This window comes from Parasteatoda tepidariorum, chromosome 2, assembly GCF_982258835.1.
Source record: "Parasteatoda tepidariorum strain Cologne lab strain chromosome 2, Ptep-v5.0, whole genome shotgun sequence".
In the NCBI taxonomy this organism is placed as follows: Eukaryota; Metazoa; Arthropoda; class Arachnida; order Araneae; family Theridiidae; genus Parasteatoda; species Parasteatoda tepidariorum.
Window position 1 is genome coordinate 28,786,945 of NC_141756.1, and position 25,004 is coordinate 28,811,948.

General features: G+C 31.5%; 2 protein-coding genes across 3 annotated transcripts in view; both read right to left on the minus strand.

Annotated features, from left to right (window-relative positions):
- The window catches only part of LOC107456632 (cuticle protein 14-like), a 37,773-nt gene that overhangs the window by 8,479 nt on the left and 4,290 nt on the right, over positions 1-25,004 (minus strand). The gene's annotated exons all lie outside the window — the stretch shown is intronic.
- On the minus strand, positions 720-24,778 carry LOC107456403 (dermonecrotic toxin StSicTox-betaIB1i). Of its 2 annotated transcripts, none has more exons than XM_087157085.1 (7): positions 24,688-24,778; positions 19,621-19,759; positions 18,203-18,446; positions 16,042-16,173; positions 11,388-11,510; positions 4,845-5,076; positions 720-1,064 (listed from the first exon to the last, which is right to left on the minus strand). In XM_087157085.1, the coding sequence occupies exons 2-7, from the start codon at positions 19,654-19,656 to the stop codon at positions 869-871; spliced, it is 963 nt and encodes a 320-aa protein (XP_087013211.1). In that variant the 5' UTR covers positions 19,657-19,759; positions 24,688-24,778; the 3' UTR covers positions 720-868. The 2 variants fall into 2 exon arrangements, with proteins under 2 accessions (XP_087013211.1, XP_015929781.2); XM_016074295.3 differs by lacking the exon at positions 24,688-24,778 and adding an exon at positions 22,198-22,282.

The following is a 25,004-nucleotide window of genomic DNA, read 5'->3' on the forward strand; positions in this document are numbered from 1 at the left end:
GACTGTTGTATAAATTTGAGTAGAATTTTTATTATATGAAAGACTGATGCGTATTTTGTCACAAAACCGATGAAATTTCGTTTCTCGCGTCGACAATGAAAACTGCAGAAACTAACTAAGCTGAAATCAAAAGCTAAATGTGAATCATTCATATAAATAAACAAACTGTTCCCTATGTTTCTTTTAAATTTGTTTTATTTAGACGTTCAACATTATTTTAGCTTTAATGGTGCATAATACTTAACACAGAGAGATGCGCTTAGAATGATCAGAAATACGTTGCTCATTTTTACTCATTTTTCACAAACCTTTTTTTTTTACTCAGACAGTATACTACTGTTTTACCTATCACTCAACTTTTGTTTTTACTCTTTTTCCCATTTCATACCCCTTAATTACGACACCCTTTATTTTGGTTTTTAGACATTTTATAAGTTTACGTTAGAAGGACTTAAATCTATTGCATCCCTAATCACTGAAATTTATAGTTAGGTTTATAGGCAATGTTTGTGAGCTGTTCTTCCTAAGTGTACAATTCAGGTCACGTTGAGACCAAGTTCAAATTGGGTAGCAACACAAAATGAACTGCGAAAGCAGTTTCTGTAGTTGGCAAACACAGCAAGCATGTGTACCTAGTAATTATTGAATGTTTCGTGTAGCATTTCAATATTATTTTAGAAAAATGAACCCAGTAGAAGCATCACTACAGGCAGACATAATTTAAGTATTAAATTATTTAATGCGTATAACATTTTTACCATAATTAAATGATAAATTATTATATGGTCCCCAAAACTGCAAAAGCAGTTCCAGAATTGTAACAAATACCGGCATTTTATACATTGCCATCAATATACGCTTAAAAGCATTAAATATTGTACAGAACTTCCTCTTCGGTAGGCAGGGATGTGCAATTATGCCGATAATAAGTCTTTTCTGCTGGATGTTTTGTCCAAGGGCTGTCTTCTATGCTTGCTAGCCGAAAGGTGCTTGCAAATTCACTATCTTTTAACACCTCTACCAGTCTGTCAGGATGGTTTGTAATCATACCATCCACGCCTAATCTGAAATAAATGAATAAAAAAATGTTGGAAGGAAAATATTCTTAGCAAAAACTATACACATTTACAAAATCGAACTGAATCAAGCAATATATCTTTCGTGCTGATGTTTACGAAAATAATCATAGTTGTGTTTTCGAAATCCAACAGCTTTATGGAAAGGAGTTTAGAAAGTAGTGGAACTGTATCATATCATAACTCAAAATGTGATTGTACCCTTCAATAATGTGGTTACAAGTGGCTCTTCTCTCAGTTCCAATATTACTGGAAGCCATTCTACTTCTTAAGTTTTATTAATTTAATGACGTGTTAGCTTTATTTTTTATACTTAATTGTTTAACTGTTTTTACATTTTATTTAATAACTTCACTTATCATATTTTTTTTAGAGATTATAGCTTAATCACAACTTTTATAATCAAAGCACTATTAAACACGTATCACAATAGATTATATAACAGTGATAGAAGATAATTGGGAAAGTAATGTGCCAAAAAATTTATTTGTTTTCTTTTTTTGAGTCCCTTTGAAAAATGTAGTTTTTAAAGCTGTTCGTGTATAAAGTTTTTTCATTTTAGTTTTATATCTGTTGATTTTGGGGGGGGGGGTTGCTGAAATTTTGATGGATAACTTTTTTTTGCTACTTCGTAATGTTCTAGAATTAATGAAATGGTCTTGTTTAGTATTGTTACCTGCCAAAGAGCACCAGTTAAACTCTTTGCTAGTTAGCTCCTTGCAGCCATAGCACTTAAAATTTCAACATGCAATAAAAGGGTCAAAAGCTCTACTCTTAGATACCGGGAATAGATTACAATTTCTATAACTACTCACTGAAAAGTCAGAGACTGTTGAACTAGACCGGTAGTGGTGAAGAGCGCTTTGTGCTACTATACGGAAAATAGTCAGGATTTCAACAGTCATAAAAATGGCAATTGAATGTTGTCAGGATTTCAACATCCATAAAAACTCTGTTTATAGAAGTCGGGGATAGAATACAATTTCCATTGCTACTCGCCAAAGACCGTTGAACTTCAAAAAATTACTCTAGTAGACAAGAGCCCCTTGCTGTTATACGGAAAATAGTGAAATGGTCATAAATTGATTACGTAGCGGCTAACTGTTAAGATTGAGTCTCAGTATGTGAAAACCCGATTATTAAATCAAAAGTAATTTAAGGTGTTTTTTTTCAATTTTTGCACAAAGCGATCTCAAATTTTTCACTCAGAGAAATCATGAAAATATTATTTTAAAATGACACCCTTTCGACAAGTTAATTTAATCTAGAAGATAAAAAAACCCACCTGAATCCCCCATTCTGTATATTTTTCATAAGCCGCATTTTGTTGGATGTTTGAGGGATTAACATTGATTTTCGAAGCTCTGTCGCCAAGGAAAATAAAAAAAACACAGTTTCAGTTCTTTACACTTGAAGTAAAACGATGAGTTTAAACTACATATACCGTCAAGTTGTGAAGAATTATTTGGGTCTTAGAATAACTAAATCTGGTGACATTTTCCCAGAAAAAAAATTATCAAAATCATTGCCTCATTGTCAGTTTTTTCAAATTTTTAGGAGCCCAGATGATGCAGAATTGCACTGTGGGCCAGAAGACCATGATCTTTGGTCAAATGTCGAAAGTTAAATTTTCAACTAAAATATGTGTAGTCAGTTTTAATACAGCCCAAATTAAGTATTCATAATCATTCCAAACATTATAATTTACTTTCTGGACTGACAAGAGTACAATGTAATGAAAAATTCGTTAAATTTTTTTTTTAAATGTAACTTTTCAATTTTTATTTCCGAAATATATATAGGAATTTCACCTTACTGTTACATTTTTATCAGAGTAATTAGTCTGAAATTATAGTACAATTTTTTAATTTGTTGGATTAGTTAATACTCTTGACAAACTTATGATTTATATCTTATCATTTGACATTTTACAATGTTTGAATGACTTTCGAAACTTAGTTCCCAACAGTTCCAAGAGATAATTAGCTAAATTGTTTTTTGTTCTCTTCTTTGATGTTTCTTCTTTCGAAAAAACCTGCCCCATTTTGCCCGTATTGCAAAGGGGGACTAAATATACCAAAAAAACAAAAATTATGTTTTTTTTCATGTTTTCGTGTAATTTTGTAATATTACTTCGGAAATATAATTTGCCTTTCATTTTTAATATAAAATTGCGAAAACTATTATATTTTCATTGCTACATTTAATTATTTAAACGTATCTACTATATTATTTTTTTAAATTTTGCTCGCCATATTTCAGCCGCCAGTTTTTTTTTGGGTATTTTTAGTGTATCTCAAAATTTTAACTATGAATTCAATTTACCTGCACATAAAAACCCGTAAATAAAAACCCCCAGAATTTGAAACAAGTTTTATCGAAATACTAATTTTGGCCACGAAACCTTGGCTGTTGACACACTGTGCATTGTAGTAATTTTTAAAATATTGAGAGTCTAGGGCACAAACGCTTTTAATTTCCTCAAAACTATGTCTTTTCTCCATATTTGCGTTATGTTTCATTTTCAGAATAAGTATAAATAGCGCTAGCTTTAAATAGGCTAAACTTTATATCCTAACAGTCATGAGTAATTGTTGAAATCTCATAGCAGTTATGAAAATGGCGCATTATGCACAAGAAAGCATCATTTCATATGTCGACGAAGCCTTCGAAAATCAACCTTCGATAAACTTAAGAAGCTGAAGCAGTAAGATACTACCTAATTAAAAACTTCTCGCATTCAAATTTATTCTCTGAAAAAATATACAAATAGGAAATAACAGTCGAAATGTTTCAAGCGCTTCAAAAATGTAGACTTAAAATTTAGAATTAAGGAACACTATAAATATGTCCGTTATCAAGAATGCGAAAAATCATCAGTTGCTGCACATTATTGGAATCTTAGGCATAAATTCAATTTTGACAAGGGCAAAATTATTTCCATGCCAATTGCATCAGCTCATCTTAAAGCTCAGGAATCTTGCTTTATCAATTTGAATGTTGATTTCCTTGTTAACGTCATTAATTCCTCACGACATCTCCATAGCGCTTGGAAATGCATTTTACCCTTTTAACCATTGTGGTCTGTCGAGCTCTGTTTTCGTTTTTTTTCTCTCCCGGCTAGTGATTTCTCTAGATTTGTCATCTTACTTTTATTTTTTCCCTTTTTTGGCAACTTTACTTTTTTTATTTATTTCAACTCATTTTTGTTTGTTCCCAGTCACGTATGGCAGATCTTGAAAATGGGAGCTTATTTTTTAAGCGCTTGAAGCATGTCGACTGTTATTTCTGATTTGTAAATTTTTGAAGCAAGCGAAATCTTTAGTCAGGTTGTTGTTTGTTGACGTATGCCTGCTTAGGCAGAGGGGGTGCGATTGTTCTTGTTTTTCAGTGGCGCCATCTATGGCCAAGAATTCGACTTCTGCCACACCATTCGTCACACTCGTTTATAGGACGGACCCATTCATACATCCATTCATTCATCCGCAGATTGTAATTTTGACCTGAATCAGAGAACGATCGATCTCCAATCCAGTACCCCCAGAGGTATTGATTTGTTATGAGGACTTTTGTGACTCGACAGATTTAACGTGCATCAGTCACTTTACTACACTTCTTCTTCTGCCGGCGGGGTTCGAACCCACGAACTCTCTGACATGGGCCCAGCGCCCTGCCAACCAGACTATCCCGGCCCTCTTTAGTCAGGTAATATGACCAATTGTTTATTTTATTTTTTTGTACAAATCTAAAAGAAAACTTTTTTTATACCTTAAAATTCTCTGCATTGTGCTACTTTTATCGACTGTCCACCAGTATACTTTTGACATGTAACTTTTTTCCTTGTAATCCCGTGAGTTGATGGCATCTATGAGTCTGTATGTGCCACGTGGGAGGCAATTGGTAATACCGTCTCCTTGCCAGAAGTTATTGCTACTTACATTGTTAGTCTGTAGGACGTATTCGATTGTTTTTAAATCTTCGTTGCCAGAAAATTCAAAACCTGCGTACAACAAGAGCTTTACTTTATTAGATAGCACTCGATAGCTTTTAGAGCTTATTGTAATTATCTGAGAGCTGTAAATCAATATAATATTTTCGATAGGCAATTTAAAACTGAACCTATTGTATCTATACAATACATAATTGTGTTTTGACATAATGAAGAAGTATTTTTTTTCTTTTTCAAAAATTTGGATTAGTTTTTTAGTTATCAGTCATTTTGTAAGGAAATCTATACTTTTTCGTCTTCAAAGAGCTATATTCAAAAAACTATTAAAAAATACATATACTTTTCTCCACTCTTATAAATGTATGAACCTTACAATTGAAATACTAATTTTCGACAACTTAAACCAATAATATATGAAGGAATTAATAATTTAATTCTAAGGTTCGCATTAGTTTACATTTATCAAAGTGGAGAAAAGTTTAACTTTTGTATTAAAAATGTAGCAACATATTCGATACGTAAATAGAACGCTTCGCTTTGATATATTTGTAGCTGTTCATAATTGTTATAATAAGTTTTTCTTCTTCTTTCCACGCTCTATTTTTTTTTCTTCAGCGAAGACGATAATTTTTGTAGCGATATAGAAATAGAAATTGATACCATAAAAAATTATATAGAAATAGAAATTGATACCATAAGAAATTAATTCGTTTTCGTGTTCTTTTCATGTATTTAGCATTTTAGTTTTTTTTAAGCGTTGTAGCTATATAATATATAAAATAGGAATTTAATTGTTTTTGAAGGAACGATCAAACTTACCTTGGATCTTTTTGGTTTTTCTATTCTTTATTTTAACAGTTTTTATTAAATGTAATTAGTTATTTTCAGAAAGTTTCAGTTTGCAGGTAAGCACTTAGATTTTAATATTGAAGTTTCATGATTTGCTTTCATAGCAATTGTTGTTCTAAATTATTCGTTGACTTCTTAAAAAACCCGATTACTGACATGGCAGAACCGCTTTCCAAAAAACTTTGTATTTTGTCAAAGAAAAAGACATTAAGAGATTCTCAAAGGAGAAGAAGGGCCCAAGAAACGTCTGTGGAACATCAAAGAAGGATGGAACATGACCGAATTTCGACAAGCAATTCTAGAGCCCAAGAAGTATCAGAGAAACGTCAAAGATTAGAAGAGGATCGTGTCTCAACTAGCAGTGTTAGGGCCCGAAAAACACCTGTGGAACGTCAAGGAAGATAAGAAGAGGATCGTGTCTCAACTAGCAGTGTTAGGGTCCGAGACACCCGCGAAACGTCAAAGAAGATTGGAAGAGGATCGTGTCTCTACTACCAGTGCTAGAGCCCAAGAAACATAGCGGGGCGGACAGCTAGCTGTCTTAGGCGGCTAGTATTAAATAAATAATAAATGTAAATAAGAAACTGAAGCAGTAAGGGGGGGATTAGAAATATGCAGACATGTTTTAAGCTCTCAAAATAGACACCCATTCTCAAAACTTGCTCGACGTAAAAGAAAAGAAGCAAAATTAAATTGAAATATTGAAAGAAAAATTTCCAAGCAAATATGAAAAATAAGTGTGAAAAACGAAACTTGAAAAACTGCAGTAGCAGAGACTTAAAAATAAGAAATGTCTGGCTAGTCTTGAGAACAGGCGCCTACTTTTAAGTGCTTAAATCATATCGACTTTTATTTCATTCCACTTATTTTAGAAGCCAATAAAGCTTTTTAATCAAGTAATATACCTTTGTTAGGTTTTTATATTGTTTAACATTATTATGTTTAAGTTGGTAATTGATTCTAATTTTTAACAGAAACTATACAAAAACAAATACAGGTATAGGACAAAATAATAGGAACACCTGTGAAAGAATGGAGTCGTTCTCGACAGTCCAATAAGCGGCGGGCACGTGTCGTAAGAATGTGCCACCTACTGGTGATGAAAGGCAAGGTATCTGTCTAGCATTTGGCAGTGTGAGATTTGCATGAGAAAAATCTGTTTCTAGCAAAACGAGATTATGTCCGACCTCTATGACCTTAAAAGAGGCATGATAATCGGAGCTCGCCTGGCTGGAGCGTCCGTGTCCAGAACAGCGAACCTTGTAGGTGTTTCAAGGACCACTGTATCAAGGACTCTGTTGGCATACACAAAGTTGGGTAAGGTGACTTCGGCGAGGCACAACAGCAGCAGGAAGTCGAAGTTGTCAGACCGTGATAGACGGGTGTTGAAGAGGATAGTCGCTCGAAAACGCAAGACTACACTGCCGGTGATAACATTTGAGATGAATACCCACCTCCTGAACCCTGTATCCATGAAAACTTTTCAACGGGAGTTGCATGCTGCTAACATTCATGGCAGAGTAGCTATTCCAAAACCGTTAGTTTCAGCGCGGAATGCTTTGAAGAGACTACAGTGGTGCCAAGACCACCTAAAATGGACACAACAGCAATGGGAACAAGTCATCCGGTCTGATGAATCCTCTTTTACACTATTCCAGCCACCGGACGTGTGTTCGTGTGGCGAACGCCGGCAGAAGCATTTCATGTTGACTGCCTGGTTCCAACCGTGAAACATAGAGGTGGTTCTGTGCTGGTGTGGGGCGCTATATCTGCCCGTGGATTGATGCCTCTCGTTGTCTTGAGAGGGGTGGTCAAAGGGGACCATTACCGAAGCATTCTTGCAGATCATCTTCACCCTATGCTTCATATTCTCTTTCCGGGAGAACGTCTTGTGTTCCAAGATGACAACGCCCCTGTTCACACGTCTCACTGTGTTCAAACATGGTTAAATGAGCATAATGATGAAGTGGACCATCTAACGTGGTGTCCTCAGTCCCCTGATCTCAATATCATTGAGCCTTTGTGGGGTTTTTTGGAGAAAAAAGTCCGTGCTCGGTTTCCTCTTCCACGCACACTCTCTGAACTCGAGACAGCTCTGCAAGAGGAATGGCTGCAAATTCCAATGAACTTTGTTCAAGACCTTTATTTGTCAATCCCACGTCGAATGCAAGCTGTCATTCAGGCCAAAGGTTGCCCAACTCCTTATTAATAAAATATTTTCTTTTTTTCACAGGTGTTCCTATTATTTTGTCCTATACCTGTATATTTTCTAAAACGGTCAAGGCAAAAAATTTAATAAAACTAAACTTATCAAAATTACTAAATATATATAAAAGCAGAAGAAATAAAAGTATTAATAAAATCAGATGAATCAGTTTTGGGGAATGTGGTGTTAAAAACATCAAAATGAACAAACTTAAAAGTGTTCTCTTTATTTAATAGTCGTACTTGAAGGAGTGTGTTACTACTCTAAGTTTACTTGGCTATCAATTTAATGTTGATCTTATTAATTCAACCTATTTCAGTACTGATTCTCCAGATTTTGATAAATTTTTAAATATTCCCTAGATATCAACTTAATTTCACTTTGGAACCCTTAATGGGTATAATATTTTATTGACTTTATTTTGTGTAAGGATCTTAAAACATAGGTTAAGAGGGATAATCCCAGAACCATCTGTATTTTAAAATGACAGTCATTTTGAGACGCTTTTATTCCGACTATTATAGATATGATGTGACAGTCATAGGAAAAAAAAATAATTTGAACAAAGATTTAAAGTTTAAAGAAGATGAAACTGAAACTATAAAACCACTTCAAAATCCATTTTTTCCCGTAATTTAACTTACAATATTATTCTTGATAATCTGGAATCATTCGCTAGAAACTAACCTTGATGAAATAGCAAGGGATCTTTTTTTAGCGTTAAATGAATAGTTTAATAAATAAATTTTAAAAGAAAATACGTTAAGATTTAACATACTACCAATTGTAATGAATGAAACTTCTCATATACTTATCGATAACAGCGCCATCTGTTGCCCCTTATTTAACGACTTAATAATGTTAGATACATTTTTTAATTACTTTCTATGGAAGCGTGATATCTTAATGAGGTATAGCCTAACTAGATTGGTGAAGCTGTTTAGCATGTTTGAAATATTCACTCAAAATGAAATACTAATAATAATTTTTAAAAAAAATACGCGTGTAAAGTTTTATGATTTTGAAGTCAGTCGGAAAGCTAGCAAATCAAAGAAAAATTTAAACTGATAAGTTCGGAAAATGTTTTTAACGGTTGAAGAAGAACATAATTAGAGCTTTTGATAATGAAAATATCTATAAGAAAAAGAAATTTTTATTTAATAATTGTCCTTAAAAATATTAATTTTAAGTTCGAATTTCGAACGTTAATGTATTTCTATAGACCATTATATGGTTCCATATGAATAGAAACACAGTAAAATTTTATAAAATTTTAACTGTAATGACAAGAAAACCCGTATTTTATTAAATGGTAATGTCGAGTAAATAATAAAGTAAATTTTGCTTTATAACATTTTCTCGACATTACAGTTTAACCTTGATTCGCACCGAAGGAAATTTTTTTTATGAACGCACATTTCCTGAATATATTGTTGCAATTTTTTTGCAGGTTATTTGGAAAGCGTGCAAAACATGTAGCTCATGGAAAATCGATGGACTAGTTTGTGGCATTAGGATTTAAACCCTACTTCTCCTGCACCTCTTTGATACTTTTTTAACATACTCTTATTTACTATATACCCTACGATTTTTTTATAAGACGTAGAGCCGAATGAAAATAAATTAATAAAAAAATAAATAAATAAATAATTAAAAAATAAAATAAAAAAAAAATAAAATAAAAAAAAAAATAAAAATAAAAAAAAAAATAAAAATAAAAATAAAATAAAAATAAAATAAAAAATAAATAAAAATAAAATAAAAAAATAAAATAAAAAAAAATAAAATAAATAAAAATAAAATAAAATTAAAATAATAAAATAAAAATTAAAAAAAATAAAAATAAAATAAAATGAAAATTGAAAAAAGAAATTAAATTATAAGATAAAAATAATAATTAAAAAATAATGAAAAACAGAATACCCAGAATAGCCCTTGTTCCCTAATGATCGGATTATCACAGACTCAATCTTAATGGTTTGAGGGCTTAAAACTTAAATATGCTTATTACTCAGAACAGACTTTTTTTGTCAGCAAATCAGACACAAAATTATACTTTCTCTGAATAAACATGCATTTTTTGACGGATTCAGATTTCTGACCCTTAAAAAATGGGGGATGGGGGGCGCAATCTGAAAAATAGATTCCCAATAGTTAAGTCAGGAAAGCGATGGAAAATTTTAACCCTTCCTAATTTTTTTTACTTTTTGCTTAGTTCGCCATGCTTCGAAAACTTTTTAAGCGACTAGAAAACTTTTTACACACAATTATATAAATTATTCACCCAAAGATAATTTCAAGTAATGATATAATTTTTAAAAATTAATTATTTTACATATTTTATTTAACAAAAGTTAAAATAGTTTTGAATTGTAAAGTATATAGATTTTTATATATCATTTTAAAAAATGCAACTTTATATGGAACAATAAAAAAAAATTTAAGAGCAATTCATGATTAGTTTCTGTGTTGAAATTTGATTTTGCAAGAACTAACTTTTATAATTCCATTCAACAATTTTATATTCACTTAAAAAGTTCTCGAGAGAGTGCGAGAAGCGCAAAGAATAAAATTTGCATAAGGGTGTCTAAGTTTTTTACCACTTTCCTGATCAAACAACTGAAAACATATTTACCAGATTGTGGTTACCGCTATTCCTCATATTCTTTTAGGTTTAAAAATCCAACTCAGTCGAAAAAAAGTATACTTATTTAAAGAAAGAACGTTTTTGTGCCTTATTTCGTAATTTAAAATATCGCTGCTCTAATTAATTTTATTTTATTTTATAAGCGGAGTTGAACAGTCGACCCAATTTTGAGTTTGCGATTATCAATGTTCAACTTCATAATTTTGAACCTAATCCTGAGGACAAGGGATGAGATTACTAAGTATTTGGAGAAATTTTATTTGCGGAGGACTCTTTAATGAAATATGCCCGCATTTGCGTTCTATGAAGATTAAAACCACGAAAACCTCTCACGGGAAGCTGGACTGTTAGGGGACTCTAACCTCTGATCCGTTTACCAATGAGAATGTTTTACGTCAGCACCTTGGTAGTCGTGAGCCGAGTCCGGAATTAATATCGACCAGTCATCGCTGGCATTCGAAACTGAGCCTTATTGGGTAGCGAGCTCTCTATCCCCTGAGCCACCATGCTATAATTAATTGGCATATTTGAAATCACCTTTGTAAATCACTAAGATTCAGTCTTAGTATGTGAAGATTCGATCTAAGACTAGACCTAAATTTACTAAGAGTATTTAATTGTTTTCTGTGGTTTGTGCATACTGTAATTTAAAAACTTTACCTATTTTATCTTTTCTAAATGTGGCATTCCTTTCTTCCAGCGTTCCGAGAAAACCATGAAATAACTCAATGTGACTTACATAGGGCAACGACACTAAAATAAATGCTTGCCCTCCTGCTTCTCCTAAAATATAAAAACGTGGAATTATTTCTTTCTTTAATTAATTGATATTATCTATAGCAGGTAATACTCCATATATTAAGATCGACACATAGTCTGTTTTAATTTACAAATGCCACTGAAACTTCGATATGCACTGTATACGGAAATGAAATCTGCAATAAAATATTAGTTCAAATTTCGACCACCAGGTGCATTCTATTTTAGTAAAACTCATGTTTAAAACGCGTAATATCGTTTTTAGGTATAGCGTGTAGAGTTTCTCAAACCCGTGTAATCTGCAGAAAGTTGTTCTGAAAGAAAAATATTTTGCTAGAAGCCCTCGTTTTTTTCGTATGCAATGGCATATTATAATATTAAAATTATAATGATAACTAGTGTCGAACAGCAGACCCAATGTTGAGTTTACGACTATCAATGTTCAACTCTGCAGCCTTGTAAATTGATTCCTACCCAGAAGACAAGCGAACACCTGGATCAAGTGTTGGTACAAACTAGACTTCGAAGTGGAAGTTGTGATTGATCTTACGAGCATATGTATTGCGTTTAGTGGAAAACAACGAAAACCTCCCTTGCTCATAGAGATCGGATTTTATCTCATAACCTGCCATCACTGAGGATATTTTACGTCAGTACTGTGGTAGGCGCCAGCCGGGAGCAGAATTCATATCGACCAACCACCTCTGCAGTTTGAATCAGGGTAACCTCATTGGGAGGTGAACTCTCTATCCCCTGAGCAGGGGAGATTGATTGCTAAAATAGTGATTTTAGATTTCAAAAAAACTGCCCCTAATCGCTTAGATCTTGTTTCGTACATGAAAAGTGTCAATGATTGAAATTAATGATTTGATTTTTTTCAGATTTCATTTCCTCCCGGTTCATGAAGCGTATAATAAATTTTATCGACATCATTAACATATCAGTAATAATTTGCAAACATTTAAAAATCGGTAATTTTTTATTTAGCGTATTAATTATGCGGATGCTTTTATTTAACTATGAATTAATTTTAATTTTCTTGGACTAGTGAATTTTTTATTCACAGATTTTATACACCATCGATTTGCACTTTAAATGCACTGTATCGTTTATTCATTGTATGAACCTAAGCAATGTATAGCTATAATGCGTCGAAAGTAAAAGTATTCAGCTGTGATTTCGTTTACGATTAGTGATGCATGATTAGTTTACGATTAGTTTACGATGTATGTACGCTTTAAAAATATACTGCTGCATTAAGTCCTTCTACGAGATTAATTATCAGTGCTTTCTGAAGCTCTTTCGCCAAACTATGATTTTAAAATATATATATATATATTATCATTCAGTGAAGAATTATATGAACTTTCGAACTGACAAATAACTTAAGTGTTTTTTAAGTTATGAAAATTTTAAAAAAAACCCAGTCAATTAGGCGCTATTTCACAACCTAGATAAAAAATTATCAATTCCAAATGTTTACACATTTTTATGAGTCCAGATGATAAAATGTTGAAGCAACTTTTTAAATATCAAAAAAATAGATCTTTAACGCTTTTTATTATTACAAAACCGCTGCTTTTTTTCATATAAGCGTTTTTTACAACATAGAGGATGCTGAATAAAGATAGGACAAACTTTGTCAAGTTTATTCCCTCTTTAATATAATTGTAACCACCTGTATACGAACTTGTTCTTATCACCTAGATTTAATCTGTTATAACATCCAGGAGGTACTCTAATATAAGGTACGAAGTTAATCGTTTACGTAGCATAACATATTAAATTTCGACATTGAAAAACATGATCTAGTTGTTGTTTGCGGCAGAGTGCATCGCAGTAGAAGGTGTTTAAATGGTAAAAAGCAACAAAGATTACCATTAATTAAATATGTACATAATAACGGCTCAAAATAAGAAAACGAAATTAAACAAAAGGATTGATTACATTACATGTGTCTCATTCCAGATTCATTGTCCAAGTGGCGACACCATCAGTGCAGATTTAATATTCGGGTTATCCCCGAGCGCTCTAAATGTTCAATGTAGGCTTTCGTTTTACGTTTCCAACTCTTCTCCTCTATGTGGACATTGTTTTTTTTGTAATAATAACCCATATGCACCAATAATTTCAACACAATCCATAAGTTTTTGAATTCGGCTGACCTTAGGTCAATACAACTACCCCCAAATCATTTATAGATACATGTTTAAGAATGATAAAGTGATTTTCGGTAGATTCTCTAATGAATGGTATTTAACATCTATATGTTTTGTTCAATGACGGTTTAAAGGATTTTCAGATAGTTTTGAAGCATCAGAAATGTTACCAAATATGGAACAGAATATGTTAAGTTACGTAGAAATTACAAATATCAGCTGAATCTATTATTGCCCCAATCTAATGCTGAACAAAAGAAGAAAATAAACGCTTTAGAAACACTCAAATTGATCCAGGTAGTCTGAAAAAATGTCATTAGTAAATAGTTTTAGAAAAGGTGGTTTATCGACTCCTTCGATGGTGCAACCCCTTGAAACGCCGCTTGACCATAACCATCAAGAAGGGAGGTTATGGCTGGATGGCTAGATGATTATGGCTTGACTCTACTGCTCATGTTATTATGGAGAACGAGGTAGAGCTCTATGATGAAAAGTGATTAGAATATTCGTGATGTTTTAATTTGTGAGACACAGGCCATTTCAATTGTGGATATTATAGAATCGTCCAGTGAAAGCAGGGACGGAGATGAAACTAAATCTGCGATATCTTCTCCAACCTATAATAACGCTGTGAGGAAAGCTTTCATCTGAATTCTCCATGTTTCATAGTTCTCTTTGCTTAAGAGTGTAACTCTTTGCGTCGCGATTAAAATCATGTTTTAACGTAATCATAATGGTTTGTGTTATTCGCAGAAACTATAAGCAAGGCAATAAATAAAAGAATTTATAGTTAGGAAATTAACTTAATTGATATTTTAATGTTGTGAAGAGCCTTGTTTTTTCTGTATGTTTGGCATGCTTTTTGTGGACAAAAAAATTCCGTCATTTGTTTTGTAGCATGACTTGTTAGACCACACTAAGATTATATACTGAATCTCATAAGTGATCTTGAAATTATAAATTAGATTTTGATATTGTAAGGGAAGATATTGAGTCGTTAAAATTACTTAATGTAATCACGAATTGTTTCAAACTCTCTTCATTTAAATGTTTGCATTAATTTCATTAATATAATAGGAAAAAAATATGCAAAAGTGATTGTTAGGAACATTTTCAACTTCAATATTTAAATTCTCGTGGAATTTTTGAAGCTAAATTAAACATGACTAAACATGATAAATCATAGTTTATATTTTAGGAAGCAAATATCTCATTTTATGAATTTACTTTGTAAAGATACCACCAGAAATATTAATTAAGTGTAGCAGATAACTTCCATTTTATACAAAGAGGGTATCGTCCGCCTTAAAGGTGCAGCTAAAAAGAGTGTCCACGAGGAAAAAATTATTTAGAAATTTAGCACAATGCTACCAAGAACAATGTTTAAAGGGTATTTTCGACTTTACAGAATCAGCATTGTTTTAGTGACTGTCCATTTTGGTGTAATGAGACATTCTGAGACGTAAAAGTTAAGCTCTCGATCTAGTTCAGCCTTGACTTAACCTAACAGTCATTAATAATGAACAGCAGTTACGAACTCTTGATTTTACTTTGTAACCGTAGTTGAACAGCCGACCCAACTCTGGGTTTACGACTGCCAGTGTCCAATTCCGTAGCCTTATAATTTTGAACCCAATGCAGAAGACAAGAGAACTCCTTGATCAGTACCTCCAGAGATAGGGATTTGTTGTGTGAACTGGGAGGACTTTGTGGCAGGTTTAACGACCTCAGTCAACCCAACAGATTTAACGTGCACTATTTAATACACGGGGATTCTCTGGCTGGCTGGATTCGAACTCCCGTTCTCACGAACACGAGTCCAATGCCCAACCAACCAGGCTATATCGAATAGTTCTTGATTAAAGCTTTCAAAAGACTGTTTTAATCAAGAATTACAAAGCAACGATACCGTGAGGGAAAACAAAACATTAATACTTTAATGCATCACTCTTGATTATAAGCAATGCTTTTGAAGGAAGTTGAGTCGAAAGCGCACAGTGGTGACTGACAACGGGAAGACGTGAGTCCAGATTTGCACTTATAAATATATAATACCTTAATGCACTGTATAAGATTAAATCACAGGATGAGTGTTTAAATATTTAGAGCAATTTCTGTCAAGATCAATGTCTAACTACAAAGCGGTGAGTTAACGAGGATGGATCTACCAGCCGCTGCAGATATCTGGTACTTTGTAATGAACGTATGATAAATATTATGTGAAAAGTTTAGTTTGATAACCATTTCGATTTATTAGGAAATTAAAAATGTTTACTATTACTACCTCAAGTTCTAGGTCTTTCTTTTAAAAAAATGCTTCAAAGCAGTTATTTAACTATACGCATAGTAAGAAAGTAAAAAAAAAGTTTAAGAATTAGAAAGAGATTATTACTTACCATTTTGCCAATAAATATCTAACAATTTTTTAGCAATATTTTCTCCAGCATGCTTCAAACTTCCTGCACCTATAGAACTTACTTTTAGATCCATAAAGAGGAAAACCAATTCCTTTCGATATTTTGGACTACCTGGAAAAAATTTGCAAAGAAATATTATTTCCTATTTAAGTTTCCTGCGTTTAGGTAAAGAAATTTTAAAATTTTCCTATCGAAAAATGTTGTAATCAATACTCTGAGGTAGCCAGTTCCTTAACACTAGGTTTACGGACGTTTCTTATATACCTATCTCTACGGACACACGTCAATTTGACGTATGAAAGAATTGTGATTCTTAATTTAATAAATTCAATTTAGTAGATTTTTATCCACCACTATTTCTAAATAATTCGTTTGCTTAAATAATTCACCACTTCATATTTCAAAATTTACTTTGTTGATATTTACCATTTTTTAAATTATTTTCGCGTGTCCGGAGCAGTTGGCATCTCTGCACTTAGAAACCAATGTATATGTATACTATAAGAAAAAAATGAAGATATGAGATATATATTTATAAAATATTCTAGTATTTTATGTTTCAATACTCGAACTAAGCAACTGAAACCTTCAAAATCTGACACTCTGACATCAATTGACATTCTGCGTTTGTTCTTTCTATTATTGCTTATCGGCAACAGTTGTTTATCGCTTGTTTTATTTGAGATAACGAATCGAAGTATTGTCGGTACATTCCTATTTATTATTGATGTGATAATTTCTTGTTTACTTAAACTTTTGTCTAAATTATGATCGCGTCAAATTGACGCATATCCGTAGAAATTGGTATACCACATAGAGAATTTCAATATTTCAACGCTTTTGAGGTAAAGAGCATTTAATATATATTTACTTCGATCAATGGTTAAAAGTCATTACAAGAGATAAAATAAAAATTCAAACGGGTTTTATAATTTTCCTTACAAAAGTCGAAATACGTCAAAATGACGTGCCCCGTAAACCTAGTATTAAGTAACTGTTGAGCTTAAGCAAGTTAACTGAAAGCAAAACTTATGCACAACTGCGCCTTGTATTAAGAAAGTTTAGTTGGAAAGAAAACAATTTCGATAAACATGCTGGTAAAGATTTGTTCGGAAATATTCTAGTAATAATACAGGCTTTACTGCAAAAGACTATAGATATACACAAAAGAATAAATGAAAGACATGATACAGAAAAGAAACTCCACGTTTTAAATTTTCGAATTATTAATAATAAAATAAACATATGTATTTAAATTTGTTATTTTTTCATGCTCGACATCTAAACATTCGTCACTAAAATAATATTCTTGCAAATCCCTTTAATGCTACTTGTGAACTCTTAATGGTTTGATTATAATGAATCTAATTTATGGTCAAAAGCTACTTTAATAATCCGGCGTTTTGTTAACAACTGTCATCATTTTGCAATACGCAATATTAATTGGAAAATTCTCCTGTACTTCCTAATCAACATTTATTGCTGTGATCTTAAAAATACGTTAGACTAATTTAAAAATATATCATTCATTACCCAGAAAGCCTAATTCATTTCAGACAGTTTGCGATAAGTATTAAATGGAGAATGTTTCCTGTAAATACCCTCAATGGAATAGGCTTCACTAAATTTGTTCAAATTAAATTATTCGCATGCTTCTAACTTTGGTCTACACATTCATAAACAGGCTGTAATAAGCCTGAAAAATATCAGACTGAATATAAAATATTAGAGATTTTTTCAATCAGCCTGTAAAATAATTATTGAAAAAGATCGGTGATATCTAAGACATAGAGTTCTGAATAAGCTTACGAGAGTACTATGATGGCTCAGGAGATAGGGTGACCACCTTCCTATAAGGAGACTCGGGTTCGAATCCAAGCGGTGTTTGGTCGATACGAAATCTACACCTGGCTAGCACCGACCACAGTGCTGACGAGTTTCTTACGTTTAACGCTTTTAAACTTGTATTTTTCAATAAAAATAGACTAAAAAAGTCAACTATAACTTGGAGAGAGAAGCAGATTGCATATTAAAAATTAGCAATACAAAAGTATACAAAAGCTCAGTTAATCTGTTAAAAAATCTCATGCAACAGAAAACTATAAAAATATATATACTTGTTCCCCAGTGTTATTCTTACCGGGCGTTGTAATATCCCGCATGTATTCTAAATAGGTGTCTAGCTTCTCCCGCAGCATGCAAGTTCTAAAGCAATCGCATGGAACAGGATGGTAGGTAATAACTGGATTTTCCCCATCAAAGTACACGTCGAATTCCAAACCATTTGCTCCTTGGTCTAAGTAACTATCTACTTCTCCCAATGTATTTACCATATGAGCAATATTCCAAATGGGCCTTCTATTATCTTCAGCACTTGTGACTACCTGTCGAGTATAACGTTCTCAATTAAAATATTGATAATGTCTTATATTATTATCCTAGAATTGCATGCGATCAAGATTACTCAATAACCGTCGACTGTTATCACTGGAATCATGCCGATATTAAACCTGGAATATCTTATTTTGTTTCATTTTTTTTTCTTTTACGGTTACTCGTTATGTCAGTCTATCCACAATGTCGGCATAATCAGTAACAACTATATCATCAATATTTTATGTCTCCCTAAAATCATTTGTGCTAAATTTCTGAAAATTGACAGAGTATACAGAGAACACTATCATACGAAAAATCGTTTAAAAATTCCAATTTGTCCGTTTTGAGAAGATTTTTAAAAAATTCATATATATATATATATATATATATATATATATATATAAGGCATGATAGCAAAACATAAAGGCTCTTACCAGGACGCATTCCCTTACGACAAAGAAAGAAAGGTTTCAAAATAAAGAATAATTGTCCTAAGATAAAAATCACTATTTATAATGCGTCTATGCTTAAAAAATTGCTGAGGTAAAATGTACTGATGTAAAATATATGTAACTGATGTAAAACAGTGCTGATGTAAAATATCCCAAGTGGTAGACGAATTATGGGTTATTTATAATAATTAATATCCCTTTGCAGTCAAGCTCACCGTGAAAAGTTTTCCTAGTTTTCCTTTCTATGCAATGCAAATGAGGATTGGTCCCATTAAAAATCCTCCACAAACGCAAAATTTTACCAATACTTGATCCAAGAGTTCCTTTGTCTTCTAAATTGAGACTAAAATTACAAGACTATGGACTTCAACATCGGTAATTGTAATTTCAAATTTGTCTCGGCTGTTCAAAGACGGTTATAAAAAAAATTGTCATTATAATATAATTGAATAATGTAATTAAAAACTACAAGTTTGTTATAAATATATTGAAGTATCTCTTTTAAAAAACTCTACTCAGTATCGCTTTTTTTTACTTATTAAAACAGAATTTTGCGCATATTGTATCATTATAGCCAATTAGTTTATTATATTAAAACTATTTCGAAATTAAAAAAATTAATTTGATTTTAAAGTAAAAAAGTACTTTGATTGCTTTTGAAAATTAAAAAAAATTAATTTAATCGATATGTTTTGATTTCAAAATGAAATATAGTTATATTGTTCCATACCTTTAATATAAACAAAATCAACAAATTCCAGACCATTCTTTTATTTATCTTCCTACGACCCTCTGTATTCCTAATGCTCCAATAAGACTGAAATGCTCCAATCCTCTTTCCAGTTCTTATGAATTCCTGTGTAGCTCTTCTGTAATTCATAATGGTTACAGCAATTAGAAAAAAACAAATTTTTCACTAAAATTAAAATTCACGCAAGATTTGAATTTTTGAACTTTGTGCTCCAATGTGTTGCAAATAAAATAAAAGACAGAATGACAGCTAATAGTTTAAATGTTACTAAAAAGAGCTACACAAAATTACAACGTGTTTTCATCATTGTTGTACCCTTTCTTCGACGCGTAATTTGATTAAGTATTCCCGAGAGATTAAATGAGCTATGATTTTTTTGAACCTAACTTAAAATACAAGGGAACTCATTTTAAATTACAAGGGAACTCCTGAATCAAGCATTAGGGTGAACTATCTTTCGTGGAGAAGTTTTTAAGGAGCTTATCCGCATTGGCGTTACATGCCGAGGAAAACCACGAAAACCTCTTGGGTTATTTCGACTAAAAAGAGATTCTAACCAGTAATCTGTCTAGCGTTTAGGATATTTTCCCTCAGCACTGTGGTCAGTCCTAGCCGGGAACAAAATTCACAGCAACCATTCACCGCCTGGATTCGAATCTGGGTCAACTCATTGCGAGGCAAACGCTCTATCTCCTGAACCACCGTGGCTAAAGGAGTAAACATGCTCTTTTAATATTTATAATCAGTTGAGAACGATTTATGAATAAAATAATCAAATGAATTTTAGCTAAAAATATTATCGCAGAAGCATTCTTTTTAATGTCCATTTGCGAAAACCAAAATTAAAGCAACTTTAAATCAGTTTTCTTAAATTGTGTCTTGAAAATAATAATTTTTAGTCAACACAGTCTGAGAATAATCAGCTACGTAAGCATAGATAGTGTATGCACATTTCGGCAAGAGGGAGGTACAGCAGTATGACTGACATACGTGCCCCAAAGTTACCTTGAATGTCACGAATTGTCAATAAAAATTAAAATAATTATTCGTGTATTTACATGTTTGCATTTAATTATAATTTTTCGTAATATAATATCCATTTAAGTACAGTCAGTGTGTATAAAAAAATATACCTAACTTTCCTCTTGTTGTGAAAGAAAAAAGGAAGAGATTGAAAGTGAGGTAAATCTATTTGGAGCTTTTACTTATTGCAGTTTTAATAATCAATATTGCATTTTAAACTTTAATAGTAAAGAGCTGTAAACACCACTCTAATTGATTAAACTGTAAAAAATTCTCGTAAAATTTACAGTTTTAAACCGACAACTGGGTTGTGCAAAATAGTAAAATTTGCGAAGTAAATACATAACATCAACGGTTTTTTAACATACTTAAATAATTATTTCTCGTAAAAATTATGATGAAAATCTATGTCTGGACTGGTTTTTTAAGGAAACAAAACCAGTTTTTTACAACAAAAATAAATCTGTTTTCTTAACCGATTTTAACCCAAATGGAATCAGACCTGGATCATTTCATCTGGACGCACACGCTATGCCTCTTGAGCCGCTGTAGCTTCATTGTTTATTGATTGGTCCAACATTTTATCAATTTGACAATAAAGTAGAACTTCAGTTGTATTTATACGATTTGCAAAACCTTGAAATAGTTGCTAAAAGGTAAGAGCCAGTATACAAAACAATCGTAAAATGATTGGGAAAAAAAGTTATACTACGAAACGCAAAACTGCAGGGCAAAAACTAGAATTTCATTTGATGGTTTTAATCCTTTAATGATTAAGATGAAAACCCCTTTTATCAACAAAACGGCTTTAAACCGTTAAATATACGAAAAAATTTCCAAAAAAAATAACAATGGTTATTTTTTAGTTTGCCGATTTATAGAAAAAATAGACTTATTCCACTTTCAAAATAACGGTTCTAATACTTGATATTCCCCGATGGTCTAAAGATTGGTGACCGGTGCTCAAGATAAAACTAAATTAATTTAATAACCAATTAATAATTAATAGCGAATCATTTAAATAACACATAACAAATGAAAGTGCTCTCTTTTTAATTGATATTATATTGTATTTTTATTAGCTTGTTTTTGGGGTTTGTAACGATAGTATTTTATAATAAAGATATCGGTCACACTTTCTGACTAGCTGAAGCACTTAAATATGAATAGGAACTTAGTACTTGATGACAGCGTTCCCATTTCGCTACAAGCAGAAGATATCGTCATGTAATTGTAGAAGGGAATTAATTGTCAATGAAATTTCAGACTGCTTTCCGTAAAGCTGGAAAAAGAATTTGCTGTCAAGTTTCTGAAATTAAAGTTTATCGTCAATCACAATTTTGACCACAAGGTGCCACTAAATCAAAAAAGAGGAAAATAGCAAAATAAAATTAAAATTTTAAAAGCATAATTTAAAACTTTATGTAGTTTCATTTTAAAATCCAACATTTTTATTAAAATCTATAGAAAAGTAATAAAGTTTAAAATTTGAAATATTGAGAGATGTTAAAGTGTAATCATAACATCACATACCTGGTAAAGGTCTGAAGTTTTCTTTAGAAATATTCAGCTTTAGTTAACATTAGAGATAATACAAAATGATTAAATCCCAAGGGGAACAGAAAAGATGATTTTATATAATGGGTAAAAAAAAAAAGAATAAGGAAAAAATTAACATTATATTGATTTATAATTGATGTAACTAACGTCGAATAAAAAAAAGATTTTACTATCTAAAAAAGCTAAGAGAGAGAAAGAAATGAAAATAAATTAAAAAAAAAAGTTTCAAATGTAATTAATCAACGTCATGACTATGAATAGGGTAATTTCGAATCATTTTCTGCAAGAATGTGTTGCAATATTTTCTTTTGAAAATTAAATTAAATATAAAATGAAAACAAATTTTGAATCGGAAATTGAATTTTCTTCATTATTTATGTTTGTAATATTTTTTAATTTTATTATTCCTCTAAAATGTTTAGGATGATTATTAGAGAAGAGCAAAAACGAATTCTTAGAAAATTGTCTTCTATTAGAAATAAAAACGTGACCGAACCTATCAAAAAACAATACTAACATTTTTAAATTTATTTTAAGACTGTTCAAGGACGATTATAAAATAAAATAAAATTCATTTTAAGTAGATTGGCGTCGGCTCAGGGAATAGAGCGCAAGCTTGAAATTATTTGATCTAGGATCAAATCACAGCTATAATTGACTGATGGAAGTTCTTCTCCTGGTTCACATGGACCACAATGCTGACATAAAATATCCTCAATGACAAACGGATCATGGGCTTGAATCCACTCTCCATCGGATTGTTTGTGGGAGTTTTTGAGGCTTACCTTTCCCGGTAACGAAAAAGTCGAAAAATCGTCGATCGTAAAGTCATCGAAAAGTCGTCCCCGAAGGCTAGTTTGTTTCAGTGATTGATCCAGGAGTTCCCTTGTCTTCTGGTTTGAGCTTAAAATTGCAAGGCTGCGGAGTTGAACATTGATAGACTTAAATAGTATTGGATAGGCTGTTCAACGCCGGTCATAAAATAAAATATAAAATTGATTTTAAGCTTGTCTACTTAAGCATTTGGTTAAAAATTACCTTTTCATTTTTGAAAGTTCCTCGCATTATTATTTTTAGCTTTGTTAAATTTACGAATTCATTTCATAGTTTTTTTTAAAAAAATAATTATTTTATTTTATTATTTTTTTATTATTTTTTTATTATTAGTTTCATTATTTTTTTTTATTCATTATTATTTTTATGGAATGAAATTGAGAAATTCGGTTTTTTGCATATGTCGTCAACATTTTTTAGCTTATCATGCTTATTAAAAAACTTTCCGAATTTTCGAATTAGCCTACAAAAGTGTGGGTATTTGCAGCAATAATATATATATATACACCCTTGTGCAAATTAATTGAAACAAACTCAATAAATTCAGAAAACTAAGAGAAAATGCTATTTCATTTAAATTTATGCAAACTCAAAAATTTTTAGTACATAATATAATCTCCACGACACTTTATTAACATTTGGACACGATTCGGCATGGATTCCACTAATTTTTTATAGTCATTTATAATATTTGTGTCCTTGTACCACACATGAATTAACACCGTGATTAGCTTCTCCATAGTTGTACAGTCCATATTTAATAGGCGCTTCTTGCATATGGCCCAGAGATTCTCAATTGGGTTGATATCCGGAGATTTCCCTGGCCATTCCAATGTCTCAATTTAATTATCAGACATGAATTTCTTGACAATTTTGGACGCATGGCATGGAGCTAAATCCTGTTGAAAAATCCCTGTTCCATCAGGGTATCGTTTCTTCAACTCTGGAACAACTTTTTTACCCAGAATAGTAATGTACTGCTCAGAACGCATCATACCGTCAATAGGCTGCAAAGGTCCAACCCCATTGTAATCGAAACAACCCCAAAACATCTTCTTTAAAAAACACGAAGAAAAAAAAGTTTGTTTCAATTAATTTGCACAAGGGTGTATATATATATATATATATATATATATATATATATATATATATATATATATATATATATATATATATATATATATATATATATATATATATATATATATATATATATATATATATATATATATATATATATATATATATATATATATAAAGTAAATTTTATCTAATAATATAGTTAAAAGCACGCCACTCAGAAGGTGGGAAAAAATGTTAACACCTGCTACTAAATTTTATCAATATTTATATTACATACATTGAATATTCTCTACTTATGCAGTATACTTTTTCTATTTAATAGGAATTAACACCATATTTCTCATCGAATCTTATGAAATGTCAGATTATCTCAAACAATAAATTTATGAGAAGGAAATATGACCATAATTTGGGCAATGTTTTTGGGTAATTAATGCGAAAGGAAAATAAAATTTTATTAAATAAATATTTCATAAAAACATAAAAGAATACTTAAATAATCCATAATTTGTTTTAAGAACGGATAAGTAAATATAAACTACTTACTTTGATTTCGTTTTATGTTATTAATAGTTTTTGTAATAAAATAGTCAGATTTCTTTCGCTGCTTTAATGGAGTTGTATCAAAACACTAAACTGTTTTATTCTAAAAATCTTCCCATCTAACATATATATTAGATCAAGGTGTAGAGCTTAAGTTCAAGCGTAGGTCCAGCCTAGAGGTCAAGGTGTAGGAAATATATCTACTCATAATTTATTGTAGTTTTCGAATTCGTGCCGTGCTTGGGTTTTTGATGTGTTCTAGAACGGTTGCTTGAAAACTTTATTGGAAGTCTAATTGTGATTTACGTGACGATAAGAAT